The sequence below is a fragment of the Rhamphochromis sp. 'chilingali' genome, assembly GCF_963969265.1.
Source record: "Rhamphochromis sp. 'chilingali' genome assembly, chromosome: 15".
Classification (NCBI taxonomy): domain Eukaryota; kingdom Metazoa; phylum Chordata; class Actinopteri; order Cichliformes; family Cichlidae; genus Rhamphochromis; species Rhamphochromis sp. 'chilingali'.
In genome coordinates this window covers 32,879,953-32,901,745 of record NC_137942.1, presented here as the reverse complement: position 1 = coordinate 32,901,745, position 21,793 = coordinate 32,879,953, and the positions used below count along the sequence as shown (strand labels likewise).

Genomic DNA, 21,793 nt, shown 5'->3' with positions numbered 1-21,793 from the left:
TAATACACAAAACAAAGTAATTAGATAAGAGTTCAATAATAACCATTAAAAAAACAAAACATCAAATTTCCTCCTTTTCAGTATTACTGTAAATTTCAATTCCACAAAGGAAGACCGTTTATTTGAAAAACTGGAATTTTATGTGAATTTATGGGAATTATTCTCCTTTTTTCTGTAATTTTACACATTTAGCCATGCTGGAAGATTTCTTTCATGTACTATAGCAGCATTTGTTTATGATTTAGAAAAACTGAGAGAATACTGTTGAAACTGCACTATTTTTATACACTCAACAAAAATATAAACGCAACACCTTTGTTACTGCTCCCATTCCCCATGGGATGGACGTAGAGACCTAAAATTCATTCCAGATACACAATATAACCATCCCTCCCAAACAGTGGTCACAAATCAGTCCAAATGTGTGGTAGTGGGCACATCTGCTATATTGAGATAATCCATCCCACCTCACAGGTGTGCCACATCAGGATGCTGATCTGACATCATGAGTAGTGCACAGGTGTACCTCAGACTGCCCACAACAAAAGGCCACCCTGGAATGTGCAGTTTTGTCTCACAGCAAAATGCCACAGATGCCACAAGCAATGAGGGAGCGTGCAATTGGCATGCTGACAGCAGGAATGTCAACCAGATCTGTCGCCCGTGCATTGAATGTTCATTTCTCAACCATAAGCCGTCTCCACAGGCGTTTCAGAGAATATGGCAGCACATCCAACCGGCCTCACAACCGCAGACCTCGTGTAACCACACCAGCCCAGGACCTCCACATCCAGCAGGTTCACCTCCAAGATCGTCTGAGACCAGCCACCCAGACAGCTGCTGGAACAATTGGTTTGCACAACCAAACAATTTCTGCACAAACTGTCAGAAACCGTCTCAGGGACGCTCAACTGCATGCCCGTCGTCCTCATCGGGGTCTTGACCTGACTCCAGCTCGTCGCCGTAACAGACTTGTGTGGGTAAATGCTCACATTCGATGGCGTCTGGCACGTTGGAGAGGTGTGCGCTTCACGGATGAATCATGGTTCACATTGTTCAGGGCAGATGGCAGCTGAGAATGTCCCAGTTCTTGCATGGCCAGCATACTCACCGGACATGTCACCCATTGAGCATGTTCGGGATGTGCTTGACCGGCGTATACAACAGCGTGTACCAGTTCCCACGAATATCCAACAACCTCGCACAGCCATTGAAGTGGAGTGGACCAACATTCCACAGGCCACAATTGACAATCTGATAGACTCCATGCGACGATGTGTTGCACTGCATGAGGCAAATGGTGGTCACACCAGATACTGACCGGTTCTGGGTCCCCAGACCCCCAATAGCGCAAAAAACTGCACATTCCAGGGTGGCCTTTTGTTGTGGGCAGTCTGAGGTACACCTGTGCACTACTCATGATGTCAGATCAGCATCCTGATGTGGCACACCTGTGAGGTGGGATGGATTATCTCAATATAGCAGATGTGCCCACTACCACACATTTGGACTGATTTGTGACCACTGTTTGGGAGGGATGGTTATATTGTGTATCTGGAATGAATTTTAGGTCTCTACGTCCATCCCATGGGGAATGGGAACAGTAACAAAGGTGTTGTTTATATTTTTGTTGAGTGTATTAAATATGGATTAAATGTGTAGTTGGACATCCTTACATCTCTGCTTTAAGCAACAATCACATCTGAGCTCCCACTCACCTCATTACTCCTTTGAAGCCTCTGCGTGTACATGTAAAAAGCCACCGCCCAAAGGAAGTTGGTGAAGGTAAGGACACCTATTATAATGTGTAGGACTGTTTAAGAAGAGATTGAATATCTATTAAGTTCAAAATAACAGTCCCTTGATAACACATATTTATGCATGAATAAAATTGTTGGGCTACTAAGAAACTTGTGCTCTAACAGAAAAGGCTCCAAAAAAGGGCCTAGAAAACTTTTTATATTTAACTAGACTATGTCTATATTTAATAGATATAGTACACACTGTATAGTTGCGCTTTTTTAAAGCGCTAAAATATGGTGCAAAATCTCCAAAAGTGGATTCTGATCATCTGAACGTAGCATTTGTGGGAGAAACGGTCTTTCCCTTTTCACGTAGATGGCCTCCTTGACTCCGCGCTCAAACCAGCGTTCCTCCCTGTCCAGGATGTTACATCCTCATCATTGAGTGTCCACTGGCCTGTAGGTGTAAAGACTGCAGAGTCCTGGCCTGACGAGGTAGTTCTTCTGTGTTGTGCCATCCTCTTAGCCAGAGGTTGTTTGGTTTCCCCGATGTATAAATCCTGACAATCCTCCTGCACTTAACAGCGTACACTATGTTACTCTGTGTCGAGGGACCGATCCTTGGGGTGGACCAATTTTTGGCGCAGCGTGTTTTGGGGTTTAAAAGCCACAGAGACCCGGTGTTTAGAAAAAAATGCATCTCAACTTCTCCAATACTCCTGACACGTACGGGATCACTACAGGTTTTTGCTTTGGCAGGACGCTACGTCCAGATGAACAGAATCAACTTTTGGTGATTTACTTACCTGGATGATTGAGCATCGTCAAGTGCAAAATTCTGTAATTAGTTTTATTATTTAAAAAATTATTTTTAGTTTAAGAATTTGATTTTTTTTTTTTTTTTTTTCCCCAAAGTGGCGGATCGCTTTTTGAATTCACCAGTTTCATTAAAGCATGTTTGGTACTACAACAAAATTGTCCATATACATTTTACTGAAGTAAGAAAAAGTTACGAATAAAACAAGCTTACTGCGCGCTTTTTTTCCAGCACCTATGGAAGAAAGGAAAGACTGTATGAGAGCAATGCAATTGAACACATTACATCAGAGCAAAAACAAAAACAAAGTCAGGAAAAACTATACTAGTAATATAGTATAACTATGAACTACATTCTTTGTTTATTTCAGTAAAAACTTACTTTCGCCCTGCAATGTTTCTGTGAAAGAAAGAAAAGACTGTATAAGTACAACAGCAAAAAACCCTTTTTAATCCGAGTACAGCATCAAGACAGTTAAACTTGTGGGACATTGTTGTGGTCAGGAAAGTAGCAGAGGAGGTTGTTAGTCATTTTCAGCTGCTTTGGTGTTAATGAAATCCACAATGCACTAGAGGGGCAACAACGAGACAAAAAGGAATGGTTGCACAGCTGGAGGACACTGACCTTTTTCCCTCCTTATCTTTTCTGACTGCTTTTCGCTAGTTTTGCATTTGACTGGGGCCAGTGTCATTACTGGTAGCGTGATGGGATGCCTGAACCCTATAGAGGTCACACAGATAGTCCAGAAGGTTTTCCGTCTCTCCCAGCACAGTTTCAAGAGCATAGAGGAGATTCTACGACAGGTAGTTACTCAGAGAGCTCGACAGGATTTTAGAAGGTCCTTAACCCATCAGCGTGACCGGTATCTGCTCCTTTGTGCAAGGAGGAACAAGATGAGCACTGCTAGGCTACATAATGATCTCGAGCAGGCCACTGGTGTGAATGTCTCTAACCAAACAATCAGAAACAGACTTCATGGTCTGAGGGCCCGAATTTATAAAATACCAGAACTGGCAGGTTCACCACTGGCGCCCTGTATTTTTCACCAATGAGTGCAGGTTTTAGGGTCTTGTTCACGAGTGAGTGGAGAGGAAACTGAGAGACTGACAAACGCATTGGGGTGGTGAACAAATTCCTGAGTCACTGCCATCAGTAGACTGTAGTGAAAACCTGATTGATAGGAACTCAATGTTCCTCACATCAGTGGAGGAAAAAGAAATAATTGACATTGTACACATGTGCAAATATAAAACATCTACTGATTGTAATGATATTGACATGAAAATCGTCAAGAAGGTGATTGAAGGAATTGTAGGACCTCTAACATATATTTGCAACTTATCATTTCAGACGGGAAAAGTGCCAAACAAAATGAAAATAGCTAAAGTTGTGCCGCTGTATAAAACCGGGGATAGACGCCACTTCACAAATTACAGGCCTGTTTCTTTACTACCACAATTCTCCAAAATCCTAGAAAACCTGTTTAATAAACATTAGACAAATTCTTAGATAAATATAAATTACTCTGACAGTCAATATGGATTCAGATCAAAAAGATCAACATCTCTGGCATTAATCGAATCAATTGAGGACATTACGAATGCTATAGATCAGAAACAGTATGCAGCTGGAGTATTTCTGGATCTCAAGAAAGCATTCGACACAATCAATCATGACATATTAATTAATAAACTGGAACGGTACGGGATCAGGGGGGTTGTACTGCAATGGGTGAAAAATTATTTATTTGATCAACTGGTCTCTGAATGCTATTGACACCCTTTTCTCAACGAGAAATCTGGGCTCGGGAGAGCCTGAGTGCCCTGGAGGGACTTTCCCTGCCGGATACACGATGGACGGGTGGCAGAACTGGAGGATCATGTGCCTGGCGGGACTGTCGATCGAGGACGCTGAAGATATCTATCTATTCGGAACCATGATAACAGGGTTCATGCTGATCGGAGTTGGCTTAGCCCTGGTTTATCGGAGAAATAAGAGAGCGGAACCGGCTGTTCAAACCCCCCCCAAGGCTGCCCGCTGGAATCGAAATGGAATGAGGCGCAACCTCTCACAACGAACGTAATATGGTCAACACCTTGGAGACGCTTGCAGCTGCTGTGAAGGCTCAAAACAACACCATTGAGCGTATGAGGGGAAACATCAGAGAGAGGCCTGCTCAAAATGAGACCCTTGAGCGACAGTTGGAAAACATCGCGGAACGGATCACTGCAGTTGTGAGGTCTCAGAATCAAAAGAATGATAACACCATGGAACAGAAGTTTGATACCATCATGGGGAGGCTCGCGACTCTCCAACGGAAATTAACAAAACCAACATAAACATTGCGGATCCTATTAGATTATTCTGTTATTATATGTTACCTTATATATGTAATCAAAGTAGTTGAATTAGAATACTGCTGTAGATCACATTATACCCTTTAATATAGAGTGTGTGAGCTGTATGTAGTTTAGTTCTCATTATACTTTTGAGTTAACAGAACATATTCACATATTAGTTCATTAGATAAATGTGCATCACTCTGTATCCTTGATCTGCTGGGAATGTGTTACACTGTTTTCTTGACATGCTTAATTGTTGAATCATGAAGAGAAGGTTGTAAGCAGGAGACTCTGTGTCTAAAGACAGGGGAGATAGATAGACCACATTCCACACCCCCACCTTACAGAAAGCAGAGAGACAACTGCCGAGGTCATAACTTAGGCGCTGTAACAGAGAAAAAATGTGATGTTTTGGCTTTTACGACTAGCTGGGGGCCACTAGAGACTATAAAAAGCTGAGCAACCCGTCACCATTTTGAGACATGTGCCTGACCCTCTGGTAGCATCTCTCCCGTCCGGACGTTGTAATGCTCTGACTGTTGAATTGTATGGAAATAAATGATTGTTGATTGAGCATTGATACACCGAGTATTGTCCCTCCTTCAGCCCAAAGATTCAAAGAATTGGGAGAATTCAACAACTTGGTGCCGTGTGACCCGGATCTTTGGTGTGCTGAGGAGGTGCAGATTTGACCTTTGGTGAGATCGTGAGGCGAGGTGAACAGAGGACCGGTCCAAAAATAAAAAGGTAAGCACAGCCTGTTGTATTATACCAAATGTGCATATTGGGCTTTCCAAATTAATCTGTTCGCTGAGTCACATGTATTTTCACAGTAAATTTGTCGGTGTCTGGTTTTTGGCGCAAGATACTAACAACATAAGTTGAGGCTGAATTCCAGTGTGTTAAATAAACTGCTTCTACCGAGAAACTAATAAGATACTACGTTGAGCTAGTTGCAGCCACTTTACCTTCCACATTTAATTTTGTCTAATACTGGCTTCTGTAGCAATAATACGTTAGAATTTCTTCTGAAGACGCGGCCATTAGTCCAGTACATTGAAGTCGAGGTTTGTTTATTTTGTTTATGGTGTCAGTGACGTCCTGGCTTTTGCCGGCTATGAAATAGAAGTTGATTTAAGGAAAAGCAGATGCTGGCTTCACGGTGCGGTTGAACGCTGGCAACGCGAGAGCGAAACACGTCCGTAGGTTTGGTTTATGATACGGCGTGTTCCGGTGGTGCGGCCGTGAAGTGCAGTAGTGGTTGGTGCTAGTTTTAGTACATTGGATAGAGGTTTTGACGGTGGTTTGTGGCGTCAGTCGAGTTTTAAGGGCTGCGGTCATAATACAAAGTAAAATTTTAAGTACATAGCAACACCTGGTTTATGATGTCAGGTATAACTTCGGGGATGCAAGCATCACTTTTATGATGCGACTTTGCCCCGTGGTGGCGGTCATAAGCGCAGAGAAAGGGGTATTTTGGTCTATGGTGCAGTGTGCTTTAAGAAGATCTAATAGTTGAGCTCAGAGGTTTCTGTGTAAAATTCCCGCTGAGGAAAAGTGTTGTGTGTGAGTGTGAAGGCGCGCTCTGGGTGAGAGTGTGTGTGTGAAGCTGCGAAGCGCGCTCTGGGTGCTGTCTTGTGGGTAAAGCGCGCACTGAGTGAGAGTGTGAGTGAGGCGCGCTCTGAGTGTGTTTTTTGTGTGGAGTGTGAAGTGTGAACACAGTGACAGTGACGGTTGATGTGTTTGATTAGGAGGACATTAGAGCAAATACACATTTTAGGATCAAAGGTTGATGCCTAGTGTACCTGTGGAACATTTTGCCCTAGGAGTGGCGACCCTCCTGTCCGTGGACGCGTGGCCAGGACCGGCGGCGTCCGGGTGCTGAGGTGGTGACTTGGGGAGGTGAGGGCCCCCGCATAGCTACGGAAATAACACTGGAACGGCCGTGTAATCACGGGTTCACATTTATTCCGGACTAGAACAAGACACATTTTGCGAACAAACGTTGAGTCTAGATTAGTTAAGAAATATAAAAAGGTTGAATTCCTCGTTTCAGTGGTTGAAATTGTTGTGTGCCTGTCCCCTGACGAGTGTGAAATTAAAATAAAGAGGGAATTTGGAGCCACATAGAGATAGACGGGCATAATTGGGTGTATTACTCTGTGGTGTAATAAAAATAAAAAGGAGAGATAGTAAGAGGTGTGCAGTGGAGAATTATGGAGGAGTAGAGAGAGGAATGTGTTGGGAGACTGGCGTACAGTTTACGCTGTCAAGGTAGGCGTGTTGCCTGCTTATCTGTTTAACATGTGATGAAAATGAAATTAAATAAATCTCTTAGTGTGTTAATACAGGAAGCTGCGGACCTGGACCAACTGCCCCCACAAGCACAGCGGCCGAAGCAAAATTATAGGTAATGGGAACCACACCCAGCACGAATCAGCAGCTGTGAAAAAGACAGCAGCGAGGAGAGAATTAGAGGAGAAATTAAGAGAAGTTTTAACACATAAAATTGGGGCCAACGGACTTGTGGAGGTTGGGAAGGCGTCCGGAGCATCACAACAAAAAGGTGAAACAAAAACACACACAAGCAGAGAAATGTGAGAGAAAGGCTCCTTTTAAGGTAACGCCTAGTTTGAGAAAAGATAAAATTAACCTGCTTTTATACAAATGCACATACACGCAATGAAGAAACAGCTTACACTCATGAACACGTGAAGATTTTCCAGCAAGGTTAAAGAAAAATTAACATACTTAAATGATGAAGTCTATACATTACTGACAAAGAAACCCTCTGGGTTGCAGGACAACAATTTAACTTAAAAAAAAAAAAAAGGAACACTGGTCTAACCAACCAGGCAAGACACAACAAATTTAGTGGTTAAAAGATTCAAATTGTGACATGTTTTCTGTTGATTGATTGATACAAGTGATTACTGAATGAAAGAAAGTTCCTTTTTGGGCTTTTAAACATGATCTTAAGAATTTTAACATGTACCTGTGTTGTCCTGTCAACTTGGTGGGTTAGGAGTTGATTATATCGGGAGAGAAAAAACAAAAAAAGGGGGAGAGAAGGCTGACACAGGGCCTGGCCCCGTTGTCTCCCCTCTGAATAACACAGCCAACACAACATCATTTTCCTGTTCGTTTGTTTTTGTTTTTTGTTTGTTTTTGTTTTTTCTATACATATTTAATTACAGGCTGCTTTGCCGGCCCTGAAAGCCGAGGCTGACTGGACTCCTGCTCTCCCCCATACGTGACACTGACCAAAGGCTGCAACAGCTGGACCCACAACAACGACCTGAGAATGTCAACAGACCTGCAGGAATGTGATCTCATGCAGCCGAGACGGAGAGCACTAAACCTAAGGCCCGTTTCACTACACGGGGGAAAATTCCCAGACTGCGTCAGCTGACAGAGCTGTGACGAGACGCCCGCCAAGCCCGAATGAAAAGTAAGGCAGAGCGAAAGAATGCTGACCTTGATAACTTTGCATTCACACGGTGCAGGACAGTGATGGACCAACACGGATGATCGGGTGGCGAAAAAGGGCGTGACCGAGACAAGAGGAGTAACTGAGGACAGAAGGCACCTCAGAATGGACAAAAACACAGAAGAAGATGCAGGTTTCACCTGCGGTGAACATCGACACTGGAGAAAGGACTGCCCCAATTGGGGTCAGAACCAGGACGGACTGAATTTTGAGCAGCAGCAGCAGCAATGGTCGCAAACAAACTGAAAAGGAGGGGGGCAGGACCCCAGGGCACGCTTCAGGCCGTGGTTTACCCAGAACACCAGAACAGGAAAGTGATGAACACAAACACCCACACAAACACACACATCTACATGCACTGACTCAGAATGAAGAGAAACAAACACACACACACACACACACACACACACACACACACACACACACACACACACACGTCTCCAAACACACAGATTCAGAATGAAGTGAAATACACACATGAACACGTGCACTCGTTGAGTGAGTGAGAAATGACACACACACACACACACACACACACACACACACACACGCGCACACACACACGGGAATGCTGATTCACTGAGAAGTGATGCACACACACACATGCACACGCTTGTGCAATGAAGAGTGATCCACACACACACACACACACACACACACGAATGTTGATTCACTGAGAAGTGATGCACACACATACACATGCACACGCTTGTGCAATGAAGAGTGATCCACACACACACACACACACACACACACACACACACACACGAATGCTGATTCACTGAGAAGTGATGCACACACATACACATGCACACGCTTGTGCAATGAAGAGTGATCCACACGCACACACACATACACGCTGATGCAATGAAGAATGCTTTGCTTATGCTGATATGCAAAATGCTGCACACAAACATCCCAATGCATAATTTTTATGAGGAGCCATTGATTACCATTAAATACTTAGAATGTGTTATATGTCACCCAGAGGGCATTTATGTAGATTTTAGGAATAAGGTCTAAAAAAGTTTGGTTATGAAAACAATGTCTGTGCGTGATGTCTGTTTATGGCTCAAGGCCTTGACTGAATTCTTTGCTGTGCTTCACACAGCCCTGATGAGGAACAGTGGCACAGAGTGAAAATGATGAATTAATAGTGTAAGGTTAGGTTGGAGTACGGCATTTTCTGTGATTGAGATTTAATTCAAGGAGGAACAAAAGGTGTTACGGCACCTGAGCTTCTCATTCCCACACAATATTGTCCCGGCAGGAAGCAAAATGTTCCTGTGAATTTCTGGTTGATTGTTTGGTTTTGTTTAGCGCTAGCTTGATTTTATCAGTGAGCTTTGGCTTGTGTTCTTTCTCGTAAGCGAGAGAGGGATAGTTTTATGCTTGGACATGTCTGCAACGGGCCCTAGTTTATGTTATTGTTATTAGTGTTTTGTTGGTTACGTCTGTTTTCGTTTTTGTTACAGTGCACTGGAGAAAAAACATCTGAGAGGTGTGATCCACCGGTGGTGATATGTTGATATTTTGTGAGTTCATGATTTAACAATCAGCTCTTTAAACAAGGCCTGAAAGATTGAAATTTAAAGCGCTATAAAATATTATTACTGTAAACAGTTGCAAAGTGTGCTTCTCCATGATTGTAATTGGCTTGGGAGAAATTCACTTATAGGGAACACTGATCTAAAAGGATTGCACCGAGTCAATCCGGCCCAAAAAACAACAAGGAATTGTTTTCCTTTAAAATGATGACGTCATCTTGCTGGTGATGGAGGCTCGAATAGGTTGCGCGGGAGACTCCATTATCAGCAACATCTGGTATGAATGTGTATGGAGGTATGCATGTGAATGGACTGTGATGGACTGACAACTAAAAGTTTTGACTGACTTGATATTGAGACAATGACTGCACCAACTTTAGGATTCGTAAATGCCAATAAACAATTCATAAACAATTCACCCAGCCGACAAGAGAAGGGTGGATGCTTCGCTTTGTTTTGTTTTGTTTTTTCAGGAGCAGGAGGATAAGAGAGACTGGAGGAGGAGACTCTAGCTTCACATAAGTATGAACTGCAGACTTAACACTGTGGTTGCTGATTTTGAGTTACCGATGTTTGCATTAAGAAAACTGTGCTATATTAGCTGTGTTTTGAGTAAGGTATCATGTTATATTATTGGGAATGCCAAATGCTATAGTGGAGAAGACTTTTGATACCACTCATGACTGGAATATGTTATTATTAACCACAGCAGGCCACTGTAAAAAAGTCAATTAAATTTTATAGAGGAAAATCGCCAAAATTGAACAATACCTATGAATGACTGGCCACATTCAGAATAGAGATATGCAATAATAAACATTGGTCCACGTGATTTAGGTTCTCACTTGAAATAGTAAGTTATTAAATGTAGAATATAATCAACAGGGACATTTGATAGGATGTGGTACTGAAAAAGAACAAGAGCAAAGTAAATAAAGAAAATATTGTGTTTAGTTTGGATAAATTCAAATTAAAATGTACCATTACACTCAGAGGATCAATATGAAATAAAACATATGCAAAATTTGTAGGAAGTACATGACTGATAACTGTTCTGTCCTGAGCGTTTGTTTCTAGAGCACCCACTTGACCACACCAACAGTTTCTCGCCACCGAGGAGGGGTACTTGCAAAAAGAATAAAATAAAAATCTGAGTTTAACAAAACATTTTAAATGTAAATATCAAGCTTACCTTTCTTTTTCCATGAAATGTGCTTGTGGGCACGCCAGCCATTTTGAAAAGGTGGGCAAAACAATTGGCAAGGCCACACCCCCACACGTGTGATATAATTTTAAAGGTACTGTTGCCCTCTCTAAGAAACATCAGGACTTAGAGGAGTGGCAAGTAGAGTATGCGAGCTACAAGCAAAAACTAAAATGTGTACTACAGTGTGCAAAAATGAAATACTGGGTCATCAGGGGGACATGAGGGACATTTATAAAACTAAAAGTCCCACTAACCTTAAAGTGCACTTGAAAAGCTCACACAAGAAGGCTAACCTAGCTTACCTAGAAGACCTCATCAGGGGGAGCACACTCCCCCTCCTTGAAGAGCTCACCCACTCAACCCGCATCCCCAGAAAACAGCTAACCCCAGATAAGGCAGCGTGATGTATCCCGAGACAACAGGACTGGGACATCTAAATAAAGGTGTGAAACAATCGCCTTCAAAAGGTTATCAATTCACTTCAACCAAAATTAGGACCACTCGGTGCGGCAAGAGTTAATAGTTATTAGTCTCAACACCCAAGGATAACCAGAAGAGCATGACTGATATGATGGAACTGGGATTTTGTTGCACTTAATTTTTGCAAAACACAAATAAAACTAAATTGAAACTAAGGATTTTCAGAAAATAAAAACTACACTAAACTAGCAAAGAATTGGTAAAAACTAATTACCACTGGTAAAAATTGAAAATCTGGAGTCGAAACTAAATAAAAATAACAACTAATGGAAATGGCGAAAAGTTTAAAACCCTGGTGCAGAGATTGGCAAATCTGACCAGGAAACGTTATAAAATGGATTGTCAGGATAGTCAGCGTTAAAGCCACTTTTGACAGTCCATACTAGGATGGCATTGGACATCTTCGGGGCGGAAAAGGGTTGGTGTGACCAAGGTGTGGTTTGGCTTGTTGTATGTACATTTCAAAATGTTACAGCTCTGGATGGACCAGTTACCAGGGCATGGAAGGATGACAGACTTTATTACATGAGGAGAAGGGACATTTTCGGGATCGAAGATCCTCAGGGATGACAAGGCTGGAGCAACGGTACTCGAGAGAAGAATTTCTGATACTTTCTGAGATATGATGTCACCAACCTTCTCTTTTAATTGTCTAGCTCCAATGAATTGACACATGGGAGTGTGTCAAAAAAGGGGGAAGTTGAGTCCGAACATCAAACAATGGTTTTATGAACATCTTATGAAGTTATTTCTGTGTTTAATAAATTAGCTATGGTAAAACTTAAGCTTATAATGTGTTAGACTTAGAAAGGGTTCACTAATTTTTGATTTCTTTTACACACACATAGATTATGATTAGAATAAGTCCTGAACATAATATTTTAAACCAAATTTGAATCATTAGAACAACAATGGATAACAATATTAGATTATCAAGGCTAGGGAGAGAGGTGTTTTGGTTTTCTGTCTCTTGCAGAGAAAGGAACAGACACCAGACGGGGACACGGAGAGGTGAGGACCCTTCACAGCAGGGACAGATGTAGGGACTGCCAAGACAGCAACTGGGGTCAAGTGTCATGACGTTTGGGCTCCTGGAGAAGATGGATCCCACAAACACAGCAATAACCATGAAGGGGTTGGCGAAAACCAGGAACACCAGACCAACGAGGTTCAAGAGGCTCTTGGCAAAAAGGGGGACACGCCGGTGACCCCAAAACACACAGATCCTTGTTTGAAATCGGGGCAGAATAATCCCCAGAACTGTGCAATGACTAAAGGGTGGTCTAACCCCGGAGGTCGAAGAAAGAAGCTGAGAATCACCCAACTGGAAGACACTGGTAGCTGCAGCAATAAAAATAAAGGTTAAAAGCTCCTTAGACAGAGGTTCTAGTCTAAGTACATTTGAAAGGTATAAGGTGGCATTAAAATGGGGGTGGAAAACTGGAGCACCAAAATAAAGCTGTGGGAGAATTGGGGAGTGATGGGAGTGTCATCTGTAACTGCTGTTATGGTTGTAAATCTAACTTTGCTGGCATCTGAACTGCGTGAACACAGAGGTCATCCCACATATGGTCCACCCGTTAAAGGGGGACAGAGGGCCTCAGGATCAAGAAAACTTGGACCTTGCGACCCTGGAGTGCATGTTGTAAGTGATCTCTTTCAGAGATCAAAAGGGGGAATTATTAGATTATTCTGTTATTATATGTTACCTTATATATGTAATCAAAGTAGTTGAATTAGAATACTGCTGTAGATCACATTATACCCTTTAATATAGAGTGTGTGAGCTGTATGTAGTTTAGTTCTCATTATACTTTTGAGTTAACAGAACATATTCACATATTAGTTCATTAGATAAATGTGCATCACTCTGTATCCTTGATCTGCTGGGAATGTGTTACACTGTTTTCTTGACATGCTTAATTGTTGAATCATGAAGAGAAGGTTGTAAGCAGGAGACTCTGTGTCTAAAGACAGGGGAGATAGACAGACCACATTCCACACCCCCACCTTACAGAAAGCAGAGAAACAACTGCCGAGGTCATAACTTAGGCGCTGTAACAGAGAAAAAATGTGATGTTTTGGCTTTTACGACTAGCTGGGGGCCACTAGAGACTATAAAAAGCTGAGCAACCCGTCACCATTTTGAGACATGTGCCTGACCCTCTGGTAGCATCTCTCCCGTCCGGACGTTGTAATGCTCTGACTGTTGAATTATATGGAAATAAATGATTGTTGATTGAGCATTTATACACCGAGTATTGTCCCTCCTTCAGCCCAAAGATTCAAAGAATTGGGAGAATTCAACAATCCCCATCACGGCGCCAGCTGCAGGCCCAAGGCTGGAGCCGAACAATCACTCCCTGATAACGACTGTGTGATGACTATTCTTCCCATCCCATGCAAGGACACCTGGATTGGCTGGAGGACTGTTTACTTAGCCTGATAGGCCGAAGGACACTGTCTCAGCTAAACTATGGACACGCACACACACTTACACTGATAAGCACTCACTCATCCCCCCTCCCTTTCCAACGCCTTCGATGCTTGTGCCCTCCCGGGGAAGATAGCAGTCAACTGGACCAGCACAGATGCTGCAGGACCGGATGCGCTGTCTACACCGGCTCTCTCTTACCCTTTACCCGCCCCTGTTGCTTGTCTTGTGTTTCTATGGTGTATTGATAGTCATGTGCTTTTGTGCTGAGGTGTTTTTTCTGTTATCAAACTGTTCTCCCACTAGGAGCTCAGTCTGAGTGGAGTTTTTTTTTCTCCTCCTCTTACCTCATGTTATGTATTTTCGTTGTTTTTTTTCCTATCAGCCTACCTTTCTGACATGTCTGCCCAATGTGATGTTTGTGTAAAGTTGGTCAGAAGGTTCCTTTGTAAGTGCGCATGCGCCATTAGCGTGCTGCCTGCTGTAACCCTAATTTCCCTCGGGATGAATAAAGTATTCTGATTCTGATTCCTCATCATGCTTGGACATTGCTTGTGGTGTTCCACAAGGCTCTGTACTGGGTCCAAAATTATTTATTATTTATATAAATGATATTTGTAAGGCATCTGATATATTAAAATTAGTATTATTTGCAGATGACACAAATATTTTTTGTTCTGGGGGAATCTAAAGGAGCTGCTGGATACAATTACTTCAGAAATGTGCAAAATTAAAAAATGGTTTAACAGGAACAAACTATCGCTAAATCCAAGTAAAACTAAAATAATCTTATTTGGGAATTCCCTTAGAAATGCACAAGTGCAGATTCATTTAGATGGTGTGGAAATTGAAGGAGTACTTGAACATAAGTTTCTTGGTGTGATTATAGATGATAAATTAAACTGGAAGTCTCATAAATCATATACATAACAAAATTTCAAGAAGTGTCTCAATCTTGAGTAAAGTAAAACACATTCTGGACCACAAATCACTCCACATTCTCTATTGTTCCCTGATTGCACCGTATTTGAATTACTGTGCAGAGGTTTGGGGCAATACTTACAAATGTTCGCTATCATCAATCTTTATATTACAAAAAAGGGCCATAAGGATAATCCATAAAACTGGTTACAGAGATCATACAAATCCACTATTCTTAAAATCAAAAATTCTAAAATTCACAGATCTGGTTCATTTTCTCACAGCACAAATTATATATAAAGCAAGAAATAACCTGCTTCCTGACAATATTCTAAAAATGTTTTCTAAAAGGGAACGGGGATACAATTTGAGGGGGGAATTAAATTTAAAACATCCTCGTATCCGTACATTAAAAAGTTTTTGCATCTCCGTGTGTGGAGTGAAGCTGTGGAACAGACTAAGTAAAGATATGAAGCAATGTCCAAGCATGGCGCAGTTTAAAAAGCGGTTTAAGGAGACTGTTTTTACAGGGTACAGGGAAAAGGTAGAGATTTGATAGGGTGTTCTTGTCTAATATTTTCATGTGTGTGCGCGCGCGTCACACACACACACACACACACACACGTTTCTATATATATAAAAAAAATACACATGACATATAATGTAATTGCAAGGAGGTATTTCTGTAGTCTATTGATACTAGATAGTGGAAAAGGGGTGGAATTAAATAAGCTTATGCTTCTTCCTGCTCCTTTTTGAACATGAAAGTTATTTGGAGTTGTGGTTGCTCGTTTTCCTTTTGTTTTGCTTTGTTCATTTGTCTCTTTTAATTCTATTTTGTTGTACTTTTTCAACATGTTAAAAATAAAGATTCAATCAATCAATGGTACTGCAATGAAATTTCAGCAAAACGGACTGCTGTATCATATTTTACTTTGATTTTCAGGCCTACTTTGAATTCAGCCCTCTGTAGGTTGTCCATTCATTCCTGACACATTATCCAGTTCTTGTCAGTATAAATTTCCAACAAAAATCTTCCCCTTTGTGATCTTAAGGAAAAAATCATATTGCTAAATTTTTTTCAGCAGTGTTTGATAGTCAGAATTTTTATTGTTGTTGTTGTTTTTAAACTTTGAGACATTCCAACAATCAAGAATGACAACACAACAGATTGGTGCAGCATAGAGTTTTGCATAGCAAATTTCTGGTGCTGACAGGGGCAGTGTTTAAAAAAAGAAAAAAAAAAAAAGTGCGACAAAGTGCCTTTAACTCTCATTCCTTACAATGGCCAAGAGCATAAGGTATGAAACTGCTGGTCTTTCAGATTAAAGAGACTTTCAAATAAAGTAATTTCATTAGCAAAATTCAGGAAAGTATCTTTTAAAAATGAAGAAGAAAACATTATGGGCGATCGTGGCTCAAGAGTTGGGCGTTCGCCTTGTAATCGGAAGGTTGCCGGTTCGAGCCCCGGCTTGGACAGTCTCGGTCGTTGTGTCCTTGGTGGTGGTCAGAGGGCCCGGTGGCGCCAGTGTCCGGCAGCCTCGCCTCTGTCAGTGCGCCCCAGGGTGGCTGTGGCTACAATGTAGCTGCCATCACCAGTGTGTGAATGTGTGTGTGAATGGATGTGTAAAGCGCTTTGGGGTCCTTAGGGACTAGTAAAGCGCTATATAAATACAGGCCATTTACCATTTATCCTAACTAGTAGTGCAATATCTTTTCACAAAAGTTTTTATTATTATTACCCTTACCTGGACATTAGCTATGCATGCTATGCAATTCTCTTTACTGGATGGTTGATTCAGCTGCAGCTGAATACGTTGTCAGAATGATCATTAATCACTGACGTAACTTACCATCCTTCTGTTGCAAATTCAACGGGGATGATGGAGTTGTTATTGCTTCTGTGGTTGCTGTTGCAGAAGGTGTCGCTGTCGTCTTATTTGTTGTTGCTTCTGTGGTTGTTGTTGCAGAAGGTGTCGCTGTCGTCTTATTTGTTGTTGCTTCTGTGGTTGCTGTTGCAGAAGGTGTCGCTGTCGTCTTATTTGTTGTTGCTTCTGTGGTTGCTGTTGCAGAAGGTGTCGCTGTCGTCTTATTTGTTGTTGCTTCTCTGGTTGTTGTTGCAGAAGGTGTCGCTGTCGTCTTATTTGTTGTTGCTTCTGTGGTTGCTGTTGCAGAAGGTGTCGCTGTCGTCTTATTTGTTGTTGCTTCTGTGGTTGCTGTTGCAGAAGGTGTCGCTGTCGTCTTATTTGTTGTTGCTTCTGTGGTTGCTGTTGCAGAAGGTGTCGCTGTCGTCTTATTTGTTGTTGCTTCTGTGGTTGCTGTTGCAGAAGGTGTCGCTGTCGTCTTATTTGTTGTTGCTTCTGTGGTTGTTGTTGCAGAAGGTGTCGCTGTCGTCTTATTTGTTGTTGCTTCTGTGGTTGTTGTTGCAGAAGGTGTCGCTGTCGTCTTATTTGTTGTTGCTTCTGTGGTTGCTGTTGCAGAAGGTGTCGCTGTCGTCTTATTTGTTGTTGCTTCTGTGGTTGCTGTTGCAGAAGGTGTTGCTGTCACCTTATTTGTTGTTGCTTCTGTGGTTGCTGTTGCTGTTGCAGAAGGTGTTGCTGTCACCTTATTTGTTGTTGCTTCTGTGGTTGGTGTTGTAGCAGTACAGGCTGTTGGTGTTGTCGTTTTTGCTGCTGATGTTGGTGGTGGATTGAGTAAACATAAAGGTGGTTTAATAAATGTAATCACAGGGATTTTAAAGGTACAGAAAACTTAAGTATTTAGAGTTTGTCATACATTAATTATGTTAGTGGTCATAAAAATACATTTTGGGGGAAATTTCAGACCGTTTCCAAATTAATTATTAAGATTCTAAATCACTGGGTGCTTTAACAGGTTGGTGTGAGAACTTCAGAAACTGCCTGAGATTTTCCTGTATACCCGTCTGTAGGGACCACACAGAGGACCTTTCTGTGAAGGGCTGCACACTGACCAGTACATTTAAAACATGACACTGTTTTACAAATGACTTTTTGTAAATTTGTGAATTTTCTATTACAAAATGTTTATTTAGCTGCTTTACAACAGTTTGGTGTTCTCTAGCTCAAAACACAGAAAAGCTTACTTGCAAAATACTGAAATGTTTCCAAATGTTAATCTTAACAGATAAAGCTTAGGAAATATGATCAAATATGTATTTCGTCCATGTGTGAAACTCAAAGTTTCTTTAAAGTCAGGATATTTACATAAAACAAAAACAAAATAGAAACTTAGAGGTTTCTTTAAACATTTTTCTTGAATATACCTCTGTTAGCGTGAATTGTTATGTTGTCATTTTTATGCTTGCCAACTCTGATGAAAGAATTCCACTGTCCCCACACACACACACACACACACACACACACACACACCCTTGTCTTAGAACCATGTGGACGTTGCTTTGCTGTGATGTGTTTTGTGTGAACTGTTTCTCAATAAAAAGCAGCGAGAGGAGGCCAGATTTGGGGCACCTAATCAGAAAGTGCAAGTGAAACGATCGATCGCTTTTGCCTTGTTTTTTTTGTTTTTTTTCACGGGAATAAGTCCTGGATACTGGATGGGTCTGAGTTTAGACCCAACAACCTCCATTGGATGGAGTCTGACTGCTTTTAATCTCATTTTTGGGCAAAGAATAGAAAGACAGCAGCAGCTGCCAAGCACTGGAAAAAATGTCTTTTTTTTTTCCATCTGCTAAACAGCAATTTCCAAAATAGAAAAACAAATATTCATCTTTTCCAATAAAATGAAAAATATAAGTCGCACTGTATGTGTGTGCATCCTCTTTTAGAAGTGAAAAGAAATTTCTTGTTCAGTCAAACACGGAGAACACACTTTGTTGTCGTTTTTCTGCTTTTAATGGCTAATCTTGATCAAATATAAAGTTTATGGCTGTATGATGGTCAACTGGGTATTTTTAGGATTTTTTTTTTTTTTTAAAGTAAATTTCTAGGATCTGACATCAGCTAGAAGCAAAACACACACATGCACTGTTTCAGCATTAATAAATAAAATGTGTTTCCTACCTGGGTTGGGAGAATCTCGCTTACACACTTTTTCTAAACAAAAAAGAAAAGAGAAAAATATGGAGACAAGGTTGTGAATTTTAAAGTCAACACACTGTAAAACATCCCAGTCACACATTGTTTAAAACCGAAACAAAACAACAGAAAATGTGGATGTAGGTTTCAGTACCTGTACACACATCTCCACACCGGCAGACACAATAGCAGCATGGACACACATGCTTACAATGACGTAAATACAAAGCGCCGACCCGACGCATCAGAATTGTGAGATGTCGGCTTTCTCATCCGACGGCACGAACGCAGACACGCTGTCGGGGCTGAAACCCGACATGTCACAGATTCTGATGCTGCAGGTTTCATCACTCTCCAACCAAAGTTCACTGAACCAGCAGGAAAAGAAGATCAAAACTACGCTTCACATTTGATAAACATCGTCTGTGTACTTCGAGGACAGTTTCCCATCTCAAATTTCTGTTTTCTGCATTATTTGCTTGCTTTTTAGTCTACTGTTGTGCACAGCACTGCACTGCCGTTTTGTTTGTTCAAAAATTACCTGTGACAAGAAAGTTTAAAGAAATGTAAACTTTTTAAAATTATACCAAATTGCAAATCTCTTAGCTATGTCTCTGATAGCACCTCTGTAACTTTGCTCAGCAGCATCAGGTAATGTTCATATGCTGAGTTCAGTTTCAACTGCAAATATTTTTAGGGTTATCTGCTATAAAAAAATAAATAAAAAAAAAAAAAACAGGCCAGGAAAATCACCTTCATGTTTTTTCTGTTTCATCCTCAGTTACTACAAAGGCATCTGCTGTGATGGTTACACCTTTGATAAAGTCTCACAAGTGTCAGTACTGATACGTGATCAGAATTATAATATTTCTGACTGTCTGAGGCAAAATTTCCCCGATTGAAATCGAATCGAAACCTTGTGAATGGGAATCGAATCGGTCATAGAAATCAGTGACCATAGACCTGTGTATGTGTACTTACCGTACACTTTACAGATGTCTTCTGCAGTGGGTTTTTGTGATCCTCCATTTGTTTTGTCTTTGGTGAAAAAGAAGAAAAATGTTAGCGGTAAGAACCAGAAGTTCATTTTAGGTTTATTGTAGGAGATCCACATTTTACGGTTTGAGGAAGACCTGCTCCTTTTCTTCCTCTGAATTTCTAAAACGTCTAAGCTCGTTACAACAGTCAGTGTCACAGTGTTGCTTCTCACAAAGCCATTCAAGCAGCAAGTCTTTAAACTAACCACAGCTGAATGTTAGACAAGTATCAAAATGAGGCGATACCTCGTAGACCCTTGGCTATATTTGTCAAGCACATGAAGTGGTAGAAAGGGACACTGATGTTCTCATCCGTCTCGTTACATGGCGGTTTATAGTCCTGCAGGACAAACAACATGTTTATCAGATATAATCCTTGTTTAACCTGAGCAGGAGTAGAAAAAACAAACAAAACTTTAAGAAGAAGAGATTTTTGTTTCCTTGCCATGTTATTCTCGTCCTTAAAACAGTCCCGTAGAAAGCAGGTTTCTTCTTTTTTGTTATCACAGTCTTCAGCTTCCGTTAAACTACATACAATGATGTCCTGCAATGAAAGGGCACATTTATCATTAACCAAATATAAGTCACTCCAAGATAAACTTAAATACATTTGGACATTTTCTAGTTTTTAAACAATGTTTCACAAAGTTACCTCAGACTTGTTCATTATTTTGACGGTAATATTCTCTGGCAGCCTGTGTAGTGTAGTTGTATTCTAAACATAGAGAAATGGTAAAGAAGCAAAATACATCAATAGTTATGTTTATTTTTAGTGAGTGATCATCACAACTGAAACTGCAAAAATCCAAAGAGAGTGAAATATATTGGCTGCTAAAACACAAATCTGCTGGGGTTGGAGGCCCCCAGAGGGCTGCTGGTTGTCTAGAACCTGATCCCAACACCCAAATCTGATTGTTGGCTTTGTCTGTCATTTCATTGTTTTAAATAAAAATGTAATCATTCAGAATTACAAGAAAATGGAAACAAAAAAATGTCACCAAAGGCACCAGGAAGTTTTTGTATCATATATCTTTAACTAAACTTTTTTTGGGAAAGTAATGTACAAGCTATAATGACACCAAACCCTTGTTTTATATTCTCAACAGATTGCATACAAAGCTTACAATCTCTGACCTTGTGCTCACCACAAGTCCTTAAAAATGTATTTTTTCCATCACTGACAACAAGTAAAAACTTAACTTGGAGCTCTGTGTGTTTCACACTGAAACAGACGCAGACTTCCACACTTTCTTTACAGACCATTTAAATATGGGACCACTTTTAAAGTAGCTTATTAGCTCCTAAGATGTAGACAACAGCATAATGCAGTTAAGCAGAAGTAAACACTCATTACAGTCTTTGAATATTTGTTGTTTTGGGGCCTGATTTACATCATCCTCATATTACCTTTTATCTTAACACCCTTGTCATCCAGCATTAGAGATCAGCCTATTAAGAAATTTAATAATTAGGGAAAATAACATTTTTTGTTACCCAGTCTTTTTTTGTGAAGTGGTCCATACAACCTGCTTCTGATGGCTCGATCAGGATTACCTGGTAGACAAAACGTTGTTTAATTTGACGGACAGAATTACCACCATATAATGAACATAACTTGTATAACACTATATAAACTAAACTAATGCAGACCTAAATTTAAGAAGGACAGGCTACCAAAAAAAATGACAAATGAGTACTTTAGGTCTCATAGCTTTTTAATA

General features: G+C 41.0%; 1 protein-coding gene across 1 annotated transcript in view; it reads right to left on the bottom strand.

The window, feature by feature from the left end:
* LOC308411816 (uncharacterized protein) overlaps positions 1-21,793 on the bottom strand; it is a gene marked incomplete at its 3' end in the record, with an annotated part of 66,400 nt that overhangs the window by 24,675 nt on the left and 19,932 nt on the right. The window contains exons 3-11 of the mRNA XM_080905842.1: positions 21,567-21,626; positions 20,725-20,787; positions 20,518-20,616; positions 20,319-20,412; positions 20,017-20,073; positions 19,021-19,053; positions 2,941-2,958; positions 2,773-2,793; positions 1,719-1,813 (exon numbers count right to left, since the gene is read on the bottom strand). Of these exons, the coding sequence (XP_080761968.1) occupies positions 1,719-1,813; positions 2,773-2,793; positions 2,941-2,958; positions 19,021-19,053; positions 20,017-20,073; positions 20,319-20,412; positions 20,518-20,616; positions 20,725-20,787; positions 21,567-21,626 (540 nt within the window). The remainder of the gene's footprint in view (positions 1-1,718; positions 1,814-2,772; positions 2,794-2,940; positions 2,959-19,020; positions 19,054-20,016; positions 20,074-20,318; positions 20,413-20,517; positions 20,617-20,724; positions 20,788-21,566; positions 21,627-21,793) is intronic.